The following is a 15021-nucleotide window of genomic DNA, read 5'->3' on the forward strand; positions in this document are numbered from 1 at the left end:
CAGGTGGCAGCTTCCAGGCACAAATCACAACTGGAGCTCATCAAATGTGGGGGTTCTGAGCCCCAGGGAAAGGCCTTCAAATGGACAGGGACCAGGGGGTTGAGGGGTGACCATGGAGGGAGGAACCTGGTTCTCAGCTATTAACTAGTAAACAAGAGGGAAGTGGTGGGGCCCCCCCCACGCTCAGTATCCACCAGCAAAACTACACAGCGAGGCAGGAAAGAAGTTTCCTTAGCAAATGCTCCACAGGTTCCCCAGGGAAAAGGGACGACTGGGGTCAGTGCTGAACGTAGGTATAGTAACTCTGGTGCTGCTGCTGGTGGAGGTTGAGGGGGCTAAGAGAAAAAAGAAACAGACCCAGAAAACCACACTGCTCTTTTATTCAATGGAACATTCCCCTTTAACGCAGTGTTGAATCATACACCGAAAAAAAAAAAAAAGCCCAGAGAAATTTCTGCAGTTAAACCAGTGAAGAGAACGCGCATTATACATTATTGTCAACATAATCACTCCATGAAGAGAGAAGCAGGGGAAAAAGGAAGCAGAACGAAAAACAGGGGGCTCTAACCCCTAGACACTGCAAAACAGACATTTGGGATTAAAAGAAAATTTAAAAGGAAGCCTTCCAGGAAGGAGAGGAACAAATGGAATCTGAGGCAGCTTAGGCGCTCAGGGAGCCTGGAAACTCTCTGGGCTGGCAGACAAGCCCAAGGTGCCTGGGTGGCCATACCTACTGCTGGCAGGGGTGGCAGGGTAGATGTGGACCCTGGAGATTACAGCACTACTCTATGAGGGCAACAGAAACAAAACCCCACACTTAAATAAAAAAAATCTCTGGGGGTGGCTATGGCACCTTGGAAATCTTAGAACCAAAGGAACACCCCTCTCAACTAGCCTGACATCAGTGGCCAAGGTTTTTGCCTAAAACCATTTCATTTGCTCCTCTCCTTGGAAAGAGTGAGGAATGGAGAAAAGGGAAAGGAATCTGATTGCAGCAGAAGACCGGGGAGAGCGCCTCCTTGGATGGAGTCTGAAGAAAGAGATAAGGAAATAACAAAGGAAAAAGAAAAAAATTAATAAAAATTTCACAATATGGAGCCAGCGTGTTCCGATTCCGTCCACAAAAATAACTCAGGCTGCTTTGCCGAACCATCCTGTCCACCAGGGGCGCTGTTGAGGCTGTCTGCCTGGAAGGGTCACCAAGGGGCGCGGAAAGTCCTCACTCTCATGGCTCGGGCCATCGCCGCCGCGGGGAGGGATCCTGGCGGCCCGGTTTGGGGAGAGGCAAAGGGATTTGGGTGAGGAGAGAAAGAAGACAAAGAAGACACTCGATGCTACAGGGCGCCAGGAGAGCCCAAGCTGGCGCCCCTACTATCACCTGCCCGTACCCAAGCGAGTCCTCAGTCGCTTGGCCCAGCCCGGTGCGTGCACACACACACATGCGTGCACACAATCACATGCGTGCGTCCCAATGTCTGGCTCCATATGGTGAGGTTCGGCGTGTGTTTAAACGAGACCAATTCTCTCTATATATAATATATATTTTCTTAAAAAACCGAGTCTAGTTCTGTGGTGGAGGCGGTGGGGGAGCTGGAGGCATCCCGAAGGGCGGCATGCCCGCCACCCCCATGCCCATCATGGTGACAAAGTTAGAAGGGTCCATGGGAGGCGGAGGAGGAGGGGGTGGGGCATACATCATGCCGGCGGAACCAGGAGGCGGAGGCGGCGGAGGGGGAGGGGCCCCGGGCGGCAGAGGCGGCTGGACCCCGGGGGGCAGGGGCACCATAGTGGGGTTGCCTTGCATCTGAGGGGCTCCTGGAGAAGCTGCGGCAGCCGCCTGCTGCTGTTGCCATGGCGGGATGGACCCTGTGCCAGCGCTCGTGGTGGTAGTCGTCGTATCTGGGGTGGTAAAGAAGCCCAAGGTCACACGCGCGGGGGGGGCACACCGCGGCTCTCTGCGGCTGCTGCCTTGGGATGGGGGGGCGAGGGGCGCCTGCTCCTTGCTTGGCATGCGGTACGGTGGTGGGGGGCGGGCGGGCGGGGCTGTCCTGTGATGGGGGCTGGAGGGGTGGGCAGGACTACCCTGGGGTCAGCCTCGAGGTCTCTGGGCTTAACGGAGTAAGCCCTTTGTCACCAATGCCCCCAGAAGGGCTATGGGGAAGGTACCAGACACAAGAACCGGCTCTGACATCCCTCCGCCCATCCGCCGCCACCACCGAACGGCACATTCAACCTCAAGGCCACAGCTCCTCTCCCCACGGCCAGGTCCCACCCTGCAGTCTCTCAGGCCCACTCACATCCCACTCCAGAGCGTGCATGCACCACCCACCCCTGGCCATATGCACCGGCTCCTGCCGGCCAGCAGCTCACTCAGCCTTAGGGCCTGGACTTCCGGCACCCCAGCTGCAGTGCAGGCCCCCCTCATGGCCCCACAGACCTCTCCCCAGACACAACCACACCAAACATCAGCTTTCCTCCCCAAGACCCCTGAGGGCCATGAGGCCCTTAGTACTGACACCCGCAGCAGAGACTAGCCTCATCCCAAGGTGTCACCTGCCTATGTGAGCTGTGACGTTCTCATTCCTCTCAGCCCCACCCCCATCCCACCCACCCCCACGAGCCCAAAATATGCCACTCACTTTGCTGCCATGGCAAGGGGGTACTGGAAGCCATACTGCTGCTGGGCGGAGGGGGTGGCGGAGGCTGCTGCTGCTGCTGCTGCCATGGGGGAAGAGGACCAGAGGGTGGGGGCGGGGGCTGCCCACTGGGCGGCGGCGGCGGCGGTGGCATCATGCCCATAGGCGGCGGCGGCATCATACCTGCAGGAGGCAGAGCCAAGGGTGAGGGGCCCGATTTGGGACAGACCCGCACTCCTTCCCAGGCCCAGCCGCCCCCCAGTGAGCAGCCATCAGGTTCCATTACCTTTTCCTTGATGCAGGCGATAGACCCCAGAGCCCACAGGCGTACTTCCCAGGTACTGATCTTGATGGAAGGAAAGAGCAGGGACTTAGCAGGACATTGGAACTGGCCCGAGAAGACGCCCCCACCAACAGCTTACTCGGTCCCACAGCTTGCAGTCGCTACTCTTACCAGAGCAGTTCTGCAAGCTTGCCTGTGAGACACAGGCCTACGCCTACCCCACACAGAAACCCCTTCCTGAAGGAGTCTTGCTCCTTCTGGAACCCAAGCCTTGACAAGAGACCCATCGCAATCCTCAGCCCCTTTGAGAGCTGCTTCCAGTTTACAGCCACCTGATGTAACCCTTGCTTATCCCAAAGCCCAAGGTTTCTGGTCTGACACTTACTTACCCATTGGAGGAGGGCCATGGTGCCCAGGTGGGTGGGGGCCCTGGTTCATCGGTGGTGGTGGCGGCTGCATCCACGGGGGTGGGGGTCCATTAGGGTTGTGCTGCATGGGATGTCCACCATGCCCACCTGTCAGGCTGGGTAATGGGTGTGGAAAACTGTGGGGACCACCTCCAGGCCCACCAGGACCACCTCCATGCATGCCGTGATAGGGCCGACTCTCTGAAGGGCCAGAATTCATCCAGGGTGGGCGGCTCTGGGTGGTGGACATAAGAGACTATGTGAGAGCATTTCCCGCCAACGTTCCTGCCTGCTCCCCCTGGTGGCAACACTGTTCTTTCGGATATCAGAGGACCACACACACAAGAGCAGAATATGCCCAAAATGAGAGGTCCCCAAACATCCTGACATCCCGGAAGAACAATGTTGCCACGCACATCCAATAACCTGCTCTGGCCAAAGCACCTGGTCACAGCCCCTAGTCTCTGAGAAAGAGAATGGGGGGCCAGACCACGAGAACCAGCTTCTGAAGCTCACCGGTGGAGGTGGGTTGTTGGCGGGAGCAGCAGGCCGCGGTGCACTGGCCAGAGGGGTGCTGGCAGGCCCAGAGGTGGAGCCCACTGATGCTGGCACGGGCGCTTCACCCAGTTCAGCCATGAGGGATAAATATTCTTTATCCATCCGTGCTTTATCCTGAGCTGACTGGGGGTCACCAGGCCTGAAAGTGGGGTGGAGGGCACAAAGAGAGAAGGGCATGAAAATTAGCAAGAAGGAAACTTTTACCTTGAGGAACTGACAAAGAACGTTTTGAGGAACTGAGTCATGCTTTCCAAAACCTTCCTCAAAAGTCTCATCAACTCTCCAGTTCTGTGCCCAGCTCTGCTCCTGGGATTGCTACTTGTACCTCTGCCACAACAGGGACCCTTGGGGCAAGCCCAGAGACAGTGAGCACTAGATCACAGCCAGCCGTGCTGGCCAGGAAAGCGCAGGCTCTTCCGAAGAGCAAGTTTCATCAAATGCTGCCCTTCCAGGGGCAGCCAGATGGCTCAGTTGGTTGGAGCACGAGCTCTGAATGGCGGGGTTGCCGGTACAATTCCCACATGGGCCAGTGAACCGCGCCCCTCACAACTAGATTGAAGACAATGAGCTGCTGCTGAGCTTCCGGAAGGGGAGCCATTCGGAAGGCTCAGATGGTTAGAGCGCGAGCCCTCAACAAGGTTGCCCGTTCAACTCCCACATGGGATGGTGGGCTGCGCCCCCTGCAACTAAAGATTGAAAACAGCAACTGGACTTGGAGCTGAGCTGCGCCCTCCACAACTAGATTGAAAGACGACTTGGAACTGATGGGCCCTGTTCCCCAATATAAGTTTTTTTAAAAAAAGCTGCACTTCCAGTTTAAGGGAAGAATCTATGCAAGATGGGAACACAACTGCCGTAACTCCCTTACCAAAGCCACTCAAAGTAGAAAAATGTTTCCCTCAAGTGCTCGTTTGGAACTGCTCAAAATCCATACATTGCTTTGTTTTTCTCAAATCAATCTTAAGCAGCAAATACGTTACTTAATTTAATATTGAGCCACAGTGAAAACACTTACACCCAGTATGGGAAGTTCCCAGTTTTCCTGGGCTCAAGATGAGCAGTAAAGTAGGGGTGTTCTGCACAGGCTGTTTTTAATTACCCTGGGCTTTAAATCACACCATTACAGATCACTTTCACAGAAAGGAATTTTCTCTTGGGTCCATAGGTTAATTGCAACCAACCAACCAATGTGCTCAAGAGCTGTCCTGTACACCACAGGCCACCAGGAAACCATGAATGCAGCCCCTCACCGTTGGAATTTGCAATCGGAGGCAATGTGGCCAGCCCCTCCACACTTGGTACACACTGTGGTATTGGTAATGCTGCGGGTCTCTGAGCTCTGCCAGGGCCTTAAGATCCTGTTGAGAGAGAAAAGTCAACTCAAGGGCTATGGCCAATTTCCCTTTACTGCCCTAGGCTCTTTAGGTCTCCGTGCACTCCCTTCTAAACTGATCACATACCTGTTATCGTCTTCCCGAAGGGTCCCATTCAAGCGAGCCAACTCCCGAAGCTGCATCTTCCGTAGATCATTCTGGTCCTCAGGGGTCTCGATACCCTGCTTCAGGATGTTTCTTATCTAACAGAGACACACAGTGGGCACGGTTAGGTAAGTACTGCAAGTACCACCTACATGTCTGGGAAGAAACTTCCCTTCCAGCTCCCTCACCTGTTCCACTGCTTTCTTCACATTCTCCATGGTATTGGCAGTAACCAGGGCATGAAGTGGCTCATCTTCTCCTGGCAACATCTGGCCATCTTTGCGCCCAACTTTCCCTTCTTTCACAGACCCTTTCCCCCGGATCATAATCTTCGCGTTACACTCCTTCTCTATGTTCTTCAACGTGTTCCCTCTATCACAGGCAGAAAGGAACAAGTTGTTAGATACATGACATGCAAATTCACACGCCAAAGGGGGCCGAAGGCAGGATAATCGGGCACTGGCAGAAAACTGAGTGCAGAGAACTGGATTTCCCCACCACAAGATCCATGACCTAAGTTAAGGCCGGCCGCAGCAATCCTCAAGATTTGACTTCTCTGCAGTAAAACGGGGAAGTTAAGAGACACTTTCTCACAAAGCCATGAACTCAGCCAAAGTTAAGGTCCTACTTAAAACAGGAAGGTAAGCCGCTAATGGCACCCAATGAGGCACAGTGCAGCCACATCTCACAGGTTCTTAGGAATTCATCCTATAGGCTGGAAGTCACTCACCTGGGCCCGATGAGCAGCCCCACGAAGTTGATTTCTGGATACTCATCTTGTGGAATCATTACTTTATCGCTCACACGTGTTGCTGGTGGTCTAAGGAAGAAAAAACTCACTGCACATTTCTGAGAGGTGACAGAGATAATCAACAGCTCTTCTAGAATCCTTGGTGTTAATTACAGGTGATTTGGGGTCAAAGTGAATAGTACCAAAATTGTTCTAGCAGGTCACACATAACCTGCATGTGGTCCTTGTCCCAGATGACCTAGCCCCTCTTACTTGTAATCTGCAGGTGGCTTGAAATCAGGGTTGAGGGCAACCATTTCCGTGATGAGGTTATGCCGTTCCTCTTCAAGTTTTTTGCGGGTGCGGAACTCTCGGGTGTTAAGCCGCTTCCCCTCGCTATTGTAGATGGGCTCAGGGGAAGGGGACCTGTGGAGAACAGACCACCATTACTGCTCTGCCTTCACTTTTCTCTCATTCCCACACGGGCTATAATAAGTCTTCCCCAGCCCCTCTGCCTCTCAGACCCTAACACAACACTCTTCGGAGGAACCGACCATAACGTGTGCCATTCAAGACTGTGTGGGATAGGGAGCTGGAAGCTGGCTTAGCTTTCGGGGGACTGGGGTGTGTGTGAGAGGAAAAAAGTGGTTTGGCTTCTAAAAGTGATGAGAGGGGAAAAAAATCTGTTCTTCTAGGGGAAAATCTTTGGACTGTAAATGGCAAGGACAGGGTCCTCTGGAGTCTTCTTGCCAAACATGGATTTTCTACAATTTGCAAAAACTTTGTATTATAACTTCATGAACCACGGAAACCCCAAGTTTAGGTAAAATGTTAACTCCTGCAGAGCTCATGCCCTATCAGGAAGAGTGTCTGTACCCCTACCACATAGTAAGTATGAGCTCCTTAACCCAATGCAACTAGGACTTGAGGCCACTGCAGCTACTTGGCCCCCACAATGGAGAGAGATGGTTCAAGGCTTCGTCTCTGCTTTTCCTTCAATGGCCTGGCTGGCTGTGTCCAAGGCCCAGGAGTCAACCTGTTTTCTGGCTGTTCGAAGTTAGGGAGTCTGGGTAGAGAAAAACGTTAAGTGCTAAAGCAGCTTCTGAGAGAGGCTGCAAATGCAGATTTGGTCAAGTACTTGTCTAGGGTCTGAACCTGCAAACATCAAGGGGAAAACCTATGATTCTCCACCATAGTTTACAAGTCCAGAAAGCAGATTTTCTCTCTCTCTTTTTTTAAGGAGTAAAATGCTGTTGCTATAAGTAAAAAATAGTAATGATAAAATGGTCAGTTTACCACAGCTGGATTTTGCGGTAATAAAAAAAAAAAAAGAGAAGTTACACTCCTAGAATTCTGAGTTAAGATTACAAAAAGGACCATAGCTTGATATTCTCAATGAAAATTTAGTAGCAGCTGCAAGAAGGGAAGAGACCATGTGGATCAGGTTATTAAAAAACATCCTGAAAGTAGTCAAGACTCCTATACCCTTGGTTTACTTGAGAGAACCTTGCCTAGTTGGAGAGCAAGGACTGAACTCGGCTGCTCCCACTGTCTTCAGCCTAAAGGGAACCATGTCATACCACATTACACACACGATGGAATAAAAGGTCAGGTTTGTTTATGGCTAATGACGGCTAAATGACACCTCCGTTTCTAGCATTTGTATAAACTGTTAACACAATCCAGTAATAGTGAACAAAAGCAAACGTACCCCAGCTTATTTGACTATCATCTTACACATTTAAGTCTACAAGCACTTTTAAAACATTTTTAACTGTGCAACTTAAGCAACATCAAAATGGCATAAAGTGGCTTAATATTGAAAATACACCTTCTTAAGAAATAATCTTATTAAGGTAAGAAACTCATGCATTTCCCTCCAACCTGGGCTCAAAAGCAAAACCAATCAGGCATTAGGGACTCTTTCAAACTGAATCCAAGGGAGAAAAACTGCTCTGGTTTTATTTCTAACATGTTTGACATTGCTAATTCCCACCCATAGCTGTCTAGAATTCAGCATTTCTGGCTAATCACCAAAACAAGCTTTACCAGTACCAAATAAATTGGTTATGTAAAGGCCTCACCACAGTGTTAACTTCTTCCCAAATTGTGAATGTGAAAGGCAAAAGCTGATATTCTAAGGTTAGAATGGCCCAACTTCTTCACTTCGAGTAGGCAGCATGTAGATCAACTAAATTCTAATCCCACTTCTCCAGGAAGCAAAGGTTTGTTAAAAATTCAACCTTTTGAGGAGTTGCCTGGTAACCTGTAGACATATTATTAAAGGGAAAAGGCCAAAAAGGCACTAAACAGTTGTGGTCTACAAACTACAATGCAAATCTTTGGGGGTGGGGAGAAGAGGTCAAGAAATGTAAAACATAACACAACCCTCCAACCAAAATCCACACGTTAAAAAATAACAAATTAAATAAAGTCAATATGGGGACGTAAATTAATTTGTTTCTTGGCAAAGGGCAGCAGAAAGATGCCTGAGAGCAGCTTCTAAAACCATTACAGCATCTTCCTGATTTAACGAGCTATTAATTGGGTAACAAAAGCCAAAAACACTACTTTTTAAAGCAGAGTGTTTTCAACTATGAAGCATGCACTAAGAGCAATTTCATTGAGAGGGAGGCATATTGTCCTTCAAATTAAATGGACCAGATTTTAGCTGTTCAAAGACCACAATCAGCCAATAAAATTCCTGTTTAGAAAGTTCATTTCCTTCAGATAGACTTTTTTCTTTTCAAAGATGAAATTGTAAACTGAAATGATATGACCACAGCTGTTTGAGGACCACACTCCCCTTAAAAAGGAAAAAAAAAAAGGTAATTTAGGGTTGGTTGCTTGCCTTCCCAAAACAGGTGAGAATATTCTGGCCCCTCCCAAAACCCCCAGGCAATGGCCAAGGCTGAAAATTAACTGGCAGTGAAGGAAGTTGGTTAGAAATTTCATCTATTTTAAAACCATCTCAAAACCATGAGCAGGAAGATTGTAGCAATGAGCCGACAAGAGTTTCTGGCCTGATCATATTCAGTGATGCTCAAAAATATTAATCCCTGCATCGTGTACCTGTGAGAAAAATTCTACACCCTGGGCTTTCAGCCAAAGCAGGTACTGAAAAGGCTGGTTAACGGCCCATCTCCCTGTCCCTACAGGTGGGTAAATCAGGTTAAAATCTACATGCTTACCACAATTGGAAACCAGTTGTCCATTTTCCTGTAACTTTTTATTCTGCTAATAATTAAGTTTCATTCCAATTTTCTAACTGATGACTGACCATGACCATATATATTGCTAATTAAACCCTAGTCCCCAGAATGGTCAGAGCACCAGTCGTCTTACTAGGATTTTATTGAACTGACACAATATGTTGCCACCAGTAAAACGTATTGAGAAAAAGGTAAAAGCGTTACTGTCAGCTGGTTAAAACTGTTTCCCAACCTGTCCTCAGGGTTAGGGGGGATGCCCAGGTCTCCTGTGCGCAGTTTACGAGTCAGGTCTTCTATCTGCAGTTGCACTGGAAGAAACCAGGTTAGGAAAGAAAAAAAAGGATGGAAAAAAGACAATGTTACCAAAAAACATCTCAAATCTCAACAACAAGCATGAAGAACTCGGAGACTTTGAAAGGGACGACTGATCAGTGAACACACTGAGGCAAAAACTCCCAACCACCTATCGGCAGGAGTCCATTTACATCTATAGGTATTTTTCACTTCAAAATGGTTATCACTTAAGGAAGCAAACAGTTTGCTGGAAGAGGGGTTAGCAGTATAGACTGTTCACTAAGGCTAACATCAAAGCAATTATTAGGAGGTATCTCACCTCTCCCTCCCCACAAACGCTTGCTATTAATAATTGGCACCCAGAACCAAACCACGTATATTATCACCAAAACCGTTCCCACATAATTACTCTCTCGAGGGCAAGACTCTTGAGAGTTAATTTTTCTTCATTAAATATTAAGCATAGCCCAAAATGAAACCCAATTAACATGGGACAAGGAAAAATACCAGTTGAGCAAAGATCATTTTCATTGATACCAGGCTTAAAATTCCTTAAGCAAGTTAAGACATTTAATAACCAATTCAATACCTCATAGAAATTTGTACATATTCTTTCTGTACAACCAGGTCCATACTAGTAGGGATCTCCCAATACCTGTTTTCATTCAAATTTTAGATGACAATCCAGATACCTTAATACACCAGTAACACTGAGATGCAAGAAGTCTGTTTTTAGACTTGCTCCTTATGTGGAAGTAGAAGCAGGAGTGTAGAGGATGGAAAGTGTGGGTCAAGGAGAAAGTATGTGGCCCTCAGACCTTGACAAATGAGGCTGCACATGAAAGAGATGAGGGTTGCACAGAAGTTCAGTGACTGCAGGGAAATGTTACCTGGCTGATTTCTCACGATAATGGGACCTGCTGAGCCAGATCACTTTCTTCAGCGTGCTGAATAACCACGTTTCTTACCTGTAGCACCTAGAGTTCTGAGCAGGCATCTCTAATAAGGGCAAGTCTTATTGGGTTGGGTTAAAGTTGAACTGGTTCAAGACAGGATTAATGCATGTCTAACCCAAGATACCCTTCTAATTCTAACTACATCCCACAGGGCTGCACCACACCCATTCAAACGGAAAATATGAAAATCCACATCGCTATCAGAAGATATTGTGGGCACTCTGTACAAGGCAGTGTGTACTGTGAGAGACAGAAGAGGAGTAAGACTCACGGCTCCCTACGCTCTTTTATGCCAGAGAAGTTCTGACATGGAGGTCAAGTACTAAGCTCAACAACTCAAGGTGAAAGTCACCTTCACGGTGGGTAGGCAGTCCTCTTAACTGGATTATAGGGGCTTGGGGTCTGATCTGAGGAAATAACTGGCACTTAAATCAAAAGGTTGCTCTCTTCCTTAGAGCAGAGATCCATACCAGCCTCCACTTTGACTCTTGCTACTTTTATTACAGATATAAATAGACCTTAAAACTCAGGGCATTAACTCCTTCCACAAGAAGAGAAGTGGAGATATAAAGAATGAGTCTGTTTTCCCATTTTGTAAGTCGCTCCACTAGGGACATTTTCACAAGGTTGTGAAGACCCAGACCAATCTAATATGAGACGTAAGGGGGTGGGTGGTAGTCGATAGGAACAATAGGGAAAGAAGAAATATTAGTACTGTGAACATTAGACAATTCCAGTATCTCAAATCCAATTCTCAGCAGTCTAAAACATGTAAGAGATTATGATCCTCAAGAATAACATGCCAGCCTTAAAGCTTTTTGTGAAGGCCACAGACTCCTAGGTCTAGGAGACCTTTGCCCTAATTTATTCCAAAGGGGATGTGTATTTGGTTAGTAAGAAAATGTATTATCAAGTGAACTTTTTTGAGACAGCCGCACAAGTACATAAATAAAAGTAAAACTTGTATTAATAACCTTGTATTTTAAAAAAGGAAATTTTAAGGTTAATTTCATTTCCACTGTGGACAGTCATTCTTAATTCTTAAAACTTCCCAACAGTTGAGATCTTTTATCCTAGTAACTCATTCCATATCCAAGCAATATCCCTTTCCCAGCAGAATTATTTCGTAGTAAATGTAAGAGCCCTCATTTTAAGACAGCTCTCCAAAGACCAAACCAGACAAGATGCTGAAGGAAAGGTTAAAACTCAACGAAATGGTAAAGAGGGGGTGCACTGTAAACACTTCCAGAACCACTTTTTGATTAAAGTGAGTTTTTTTCCTTTCAGAAAGCACCTATAAAAAGTAAAAGACCACATTTTAGGGGAAGGGAGGAATACGAAATTATGGTGCAAGGCCACACTCTGAAGAAGGTACTTGGTTACGCAACACCTGCAGTGTTCTCCATTGGGGCCATGTTCAGAGAGGCAGGAGACACTCACCTCATCAACTGGCAATGAACAGCAGCTGAAAAGAGTGGGGTGGGGTGCTGAACTGGGGACTATTCTCACTCCTAAGTGGGCCCCTCTACTTTCCTGGAACTCATGGAGAACACTGCTGTTATATATAGACCAAAACAAGGAGCTGCAAATGCAGGACTCAGAGCAAAAACTGAAAAATTAGGTCAAAATCGTGAAAGCATACCTGACCATACCTCATCTCAAAAAAGAAAACTTTAAAGCCTCCAACTTTCAACAGATAAAATGTTGCTCATAATAGTAACGATCTGAAAATGCACTTGGGTGCAGAACGTATATTTACCTATATAAGCTCTTTCTTGTTCCCGAGTAAGTCCAGGAGGAATAACTGTAGGCATTCCTGGAATCACGGTCTTCTGTTCCATTGTGTCTTGGTTCCACCGGCTCCTCTTCCGCTTCTTACTCGGGAAGTCTAAAGGCAGATAAAGTCCATCAGATGCAAATAAAACCCAGCAGAGTAGCTATCAACAGGCAGTTTGGCATATTTATGACATTACAGTCTCAGCAGACTGTGAAACAGAGCTTGACCTACAATGTAAACGGCGAAGAACAGAAGACAAACCTAAAAAACCAGACACATATGGCCACTACAAGGGGACCTGGACCTGGTTCCGAAAAGGTAACATTTCAGAGAAACTCTGTGAAGTATGTAAACAAGACAATAAATCTTAATGCATAAAACTTCAGACAAAGAAATAAAAGTATTGACAAAATAAACACTACATCACCCACGAATGCTTTAAAAGCCCCAGGGAAGGTAAGAATGGAATGAATAATCAAACAAATTTGTAAAGTTATATTGGAGGACTGCTGGCCCCTCCCAGCTCCACACCCCCACCAGTCACCGTTAGCACAACTAAACCTATGGCTGGATTCTGCAACAAAATCACTTTTGTCTTCAGAAGTTTAGTCAAGATCAGCATTCGATTTTCCTGGCTATTTGGGAACTTAGTGTCTTGACTATCAAATGTTCAACAAAGAACAAACTACACAACAGTCAAATCCTCCTTCAATACAAAGGCAGAAACTCCCTACACTTAGTACACAAAAGTTGTTCAACTTCCCAGGTGGAAGCCCCAACGAGGGGAAGGTAGACCAGAATTCTCTAAGGTACACGAAGGAAAGTCAGGCAAAAACCAGAATGTCCTCCAACAGACACAACAGATTGGACCCCATCAGGCCCTGAAAACTTTCAACCTCTTTTGTTCTCTGTAGTGAAAAAACCCTGCTTTGCAGCCGAAACAGACGAGCTATTTTGGGTACTTTTCTCGTTCAGACTGCTCTACAACCAGGAAGAGGATGTTCCACGTCATCACTTGACCCTTTCACACCCAACACCCTGTCCACCTACTCGAGCCCTTCCACGTCTCTCCCCTACACCTGGGGCTAGAGAGCAACAGCGGGCCCCCCAGGTTTGGTCGGGCCGCACACTGCGCCTGCGCACAGCAAACCTCCCGCCCTGATTCCCCCCCCCCTTCTCCCAGAGCGCGTGCGCAACACTCTAGGCCCGAAAACCAGGCCGCGCGCCCCATAGCGCCTCCGCCAGGGCCTCCCCGTGCGCGCGCGCGCCCCTGCCGCGTGCAGCCGCCGCCGTCACCGCTGCCGCGCGCCCCTCAGCCGGCCGGGCCCGTCCGCACGACGCCTCTCGCGCTTTCTCGGCCCGACTCACCTCCTCCGCCGCCGGCCGGGCCCGGCTGCTGGTCCTGACGCGGCGGCTGGGGTGGCAGCGGCGACACGCGCTGGTAGAGCGGCGGCGGAGAGGGCGGCTGCGGCGGCGGGTACGAGGAGCACGGGGAGGGCGGTGGCGGCGGTGGGGGGGGCGGCGGCGGAGGCAGCGCCGCGAACGGGAAGGCCGCGGTCAGGGCCCCCACCGAGCCTACGGGCGGGGGAGGTAGCGGCCTGGGTACCAGCAGCTCCGCCCCGGGTCTGGGGGCAGGCGGTGACCCCGGCTTGAAACCCCCTTTGGGCCCGGGAAGGGTGGGAAGGCGGGGGGGGGGCCCGGCTTACCCAGCGGCGTGGCGTTTGCTCCGGTCGCCATGGCGCCCCGGGGGACCGGCACCGGCGGCTCCTCGGCGGCGGCTTTTCCTTAGCGAATCTTTCGGGGAGGGGGGAGGGAGTCGCTGCGCTAGCGCGCGGAATCCGTCCTCTCACGCGGCGGGCGGCGGCGGCGCGAGACGCACAAAGAGGGAGGAGAGAGGCCGCCGCGGGGGCGGGCCGGGGGCGAAGGGGCAGAAGCCTGGATTGGGCCGGGCCGAGGCAAAGGGTCGGAATTGGCAGCCTCCAATTGGCGGAGCTTCAGTCCTTCTCGATGCGCGCTGGGATTGGCCGGACCGTTAGGCCAGGCGAGGAAATGGCGGCCGAGCCTGGCGAGCTGGGAGGTGTCGCAGCGCGCACTTCATTTGTTACTGCGCGAACTGAGCTCGGAGTCCAGAAGGGCGGGGTTAGGGTGGGGCAAGCTGACGTAGGCGCCAAGAGCGCTCTCATTGGCTGCAGTTGAGGGAATCAGTCAAACTCGGTTGCATCGTAGTGTCATAGGATTGGCTGTCTCTTGTTCGAGTCTTTTTCCACTCCCCGTCCCTGGGGAGCAGTTTCGATGGGAGTAAGCGAAAGGTCGCTGCGGAAAAGCCACGGCGGAACGAAATTTACGGCGGGGAGGAGTGGAGTAGGAGCGCTCATGCGTAGATGGGTCAAAGCCGCCTCCGCCCCTACCTTCACGGTTGTTCACTGGGTCCGGAGCGGAAAGCCCAAAGTGACGTCAACCCTCGATTCCCATGGTAACACGGAACCGCGGGCTAGGGGTGGGGCCTGCGCGTACCCGTAAACCGGATCCGTTGACGCCGCAGGTAAAAAGGACTTCCTGTTTTCTTTGAAAAAAAAAAAAAGTGGAAAAAAAAAAAAGCTATAGTCTAATTGAGGGATTAAAAACACCTGAGCCGATGGACCAACACAATTTTACGTGGAAAAGAACATAAAGTCAATTCTAAAATTAGT

The 15021-nt window shown here is 49.6% G+C and overlaps 1 protein-coding gene across 15 annotated transcripts; it reads right to left on the bottom strand.

The window, feature by feature from the left end:
* Nucleotides 1-360: 360 nt before the first annotated feature.
* On the bottom strand, nt 361-14446 carry SF1 (splicing factor 1). Of its 15 annotated transcripts, none has more exons than XM_074336629.2 (14): nt 14038-14446; nt 13700-13906; nt 12314-12442; nt 9537-9612; nt 6366-6518; nt 6093-6182; nt 5551-5734; nt 5345-5460; nt 5135-5242; nt 3843-4023; nt 3305-3582; nt 2923-2982; nt 2640-2819; nt 361-1899 (listed from the first exon to the last, which is right to left on the bottom strand). In XM_074336629.2, exons 1-14 carry the CDS (start codon nt 14066-14068, stop codon nt 1650-1652), a joined length of 2043 nt encoding a protein of 680 aa, XP_074192730.1. In that variant the 5' UTR covers nt 14069-14446; the 3' UTR covers nt 361-1649. The 15 variants fall into 15 exon arrangements, with proteins under 15 accessions (XP_074192730.1, XP_074192729.1, XP_074192732.1 ...); XM_074336628.2 differs by having other exon boundaries at nt 3309-3582; nt 14038-14208; XM_074336631.2 differs by having other exon boundaries at nt 361-1261; nt 14038-14207.
* Nucleotides 14447-15021: the final 575 nt, after the last annotated feature.

This window comes from Rhinolophus sinicus, chromosome 14, assembly GCF_057876585.1.
Source record: "Rhinolophus sinicus isolate RSI-liver-muscle chromosome 14, RSI-T2T, whole genome shotgun sequence".
NCBI classification, from domain to species: Eukaryota; Metazoa; Chordata; class Mammalia; order Chiroptera; family Rhinolophidae; genus Rhinolophus; species Rhinolophus sinicus.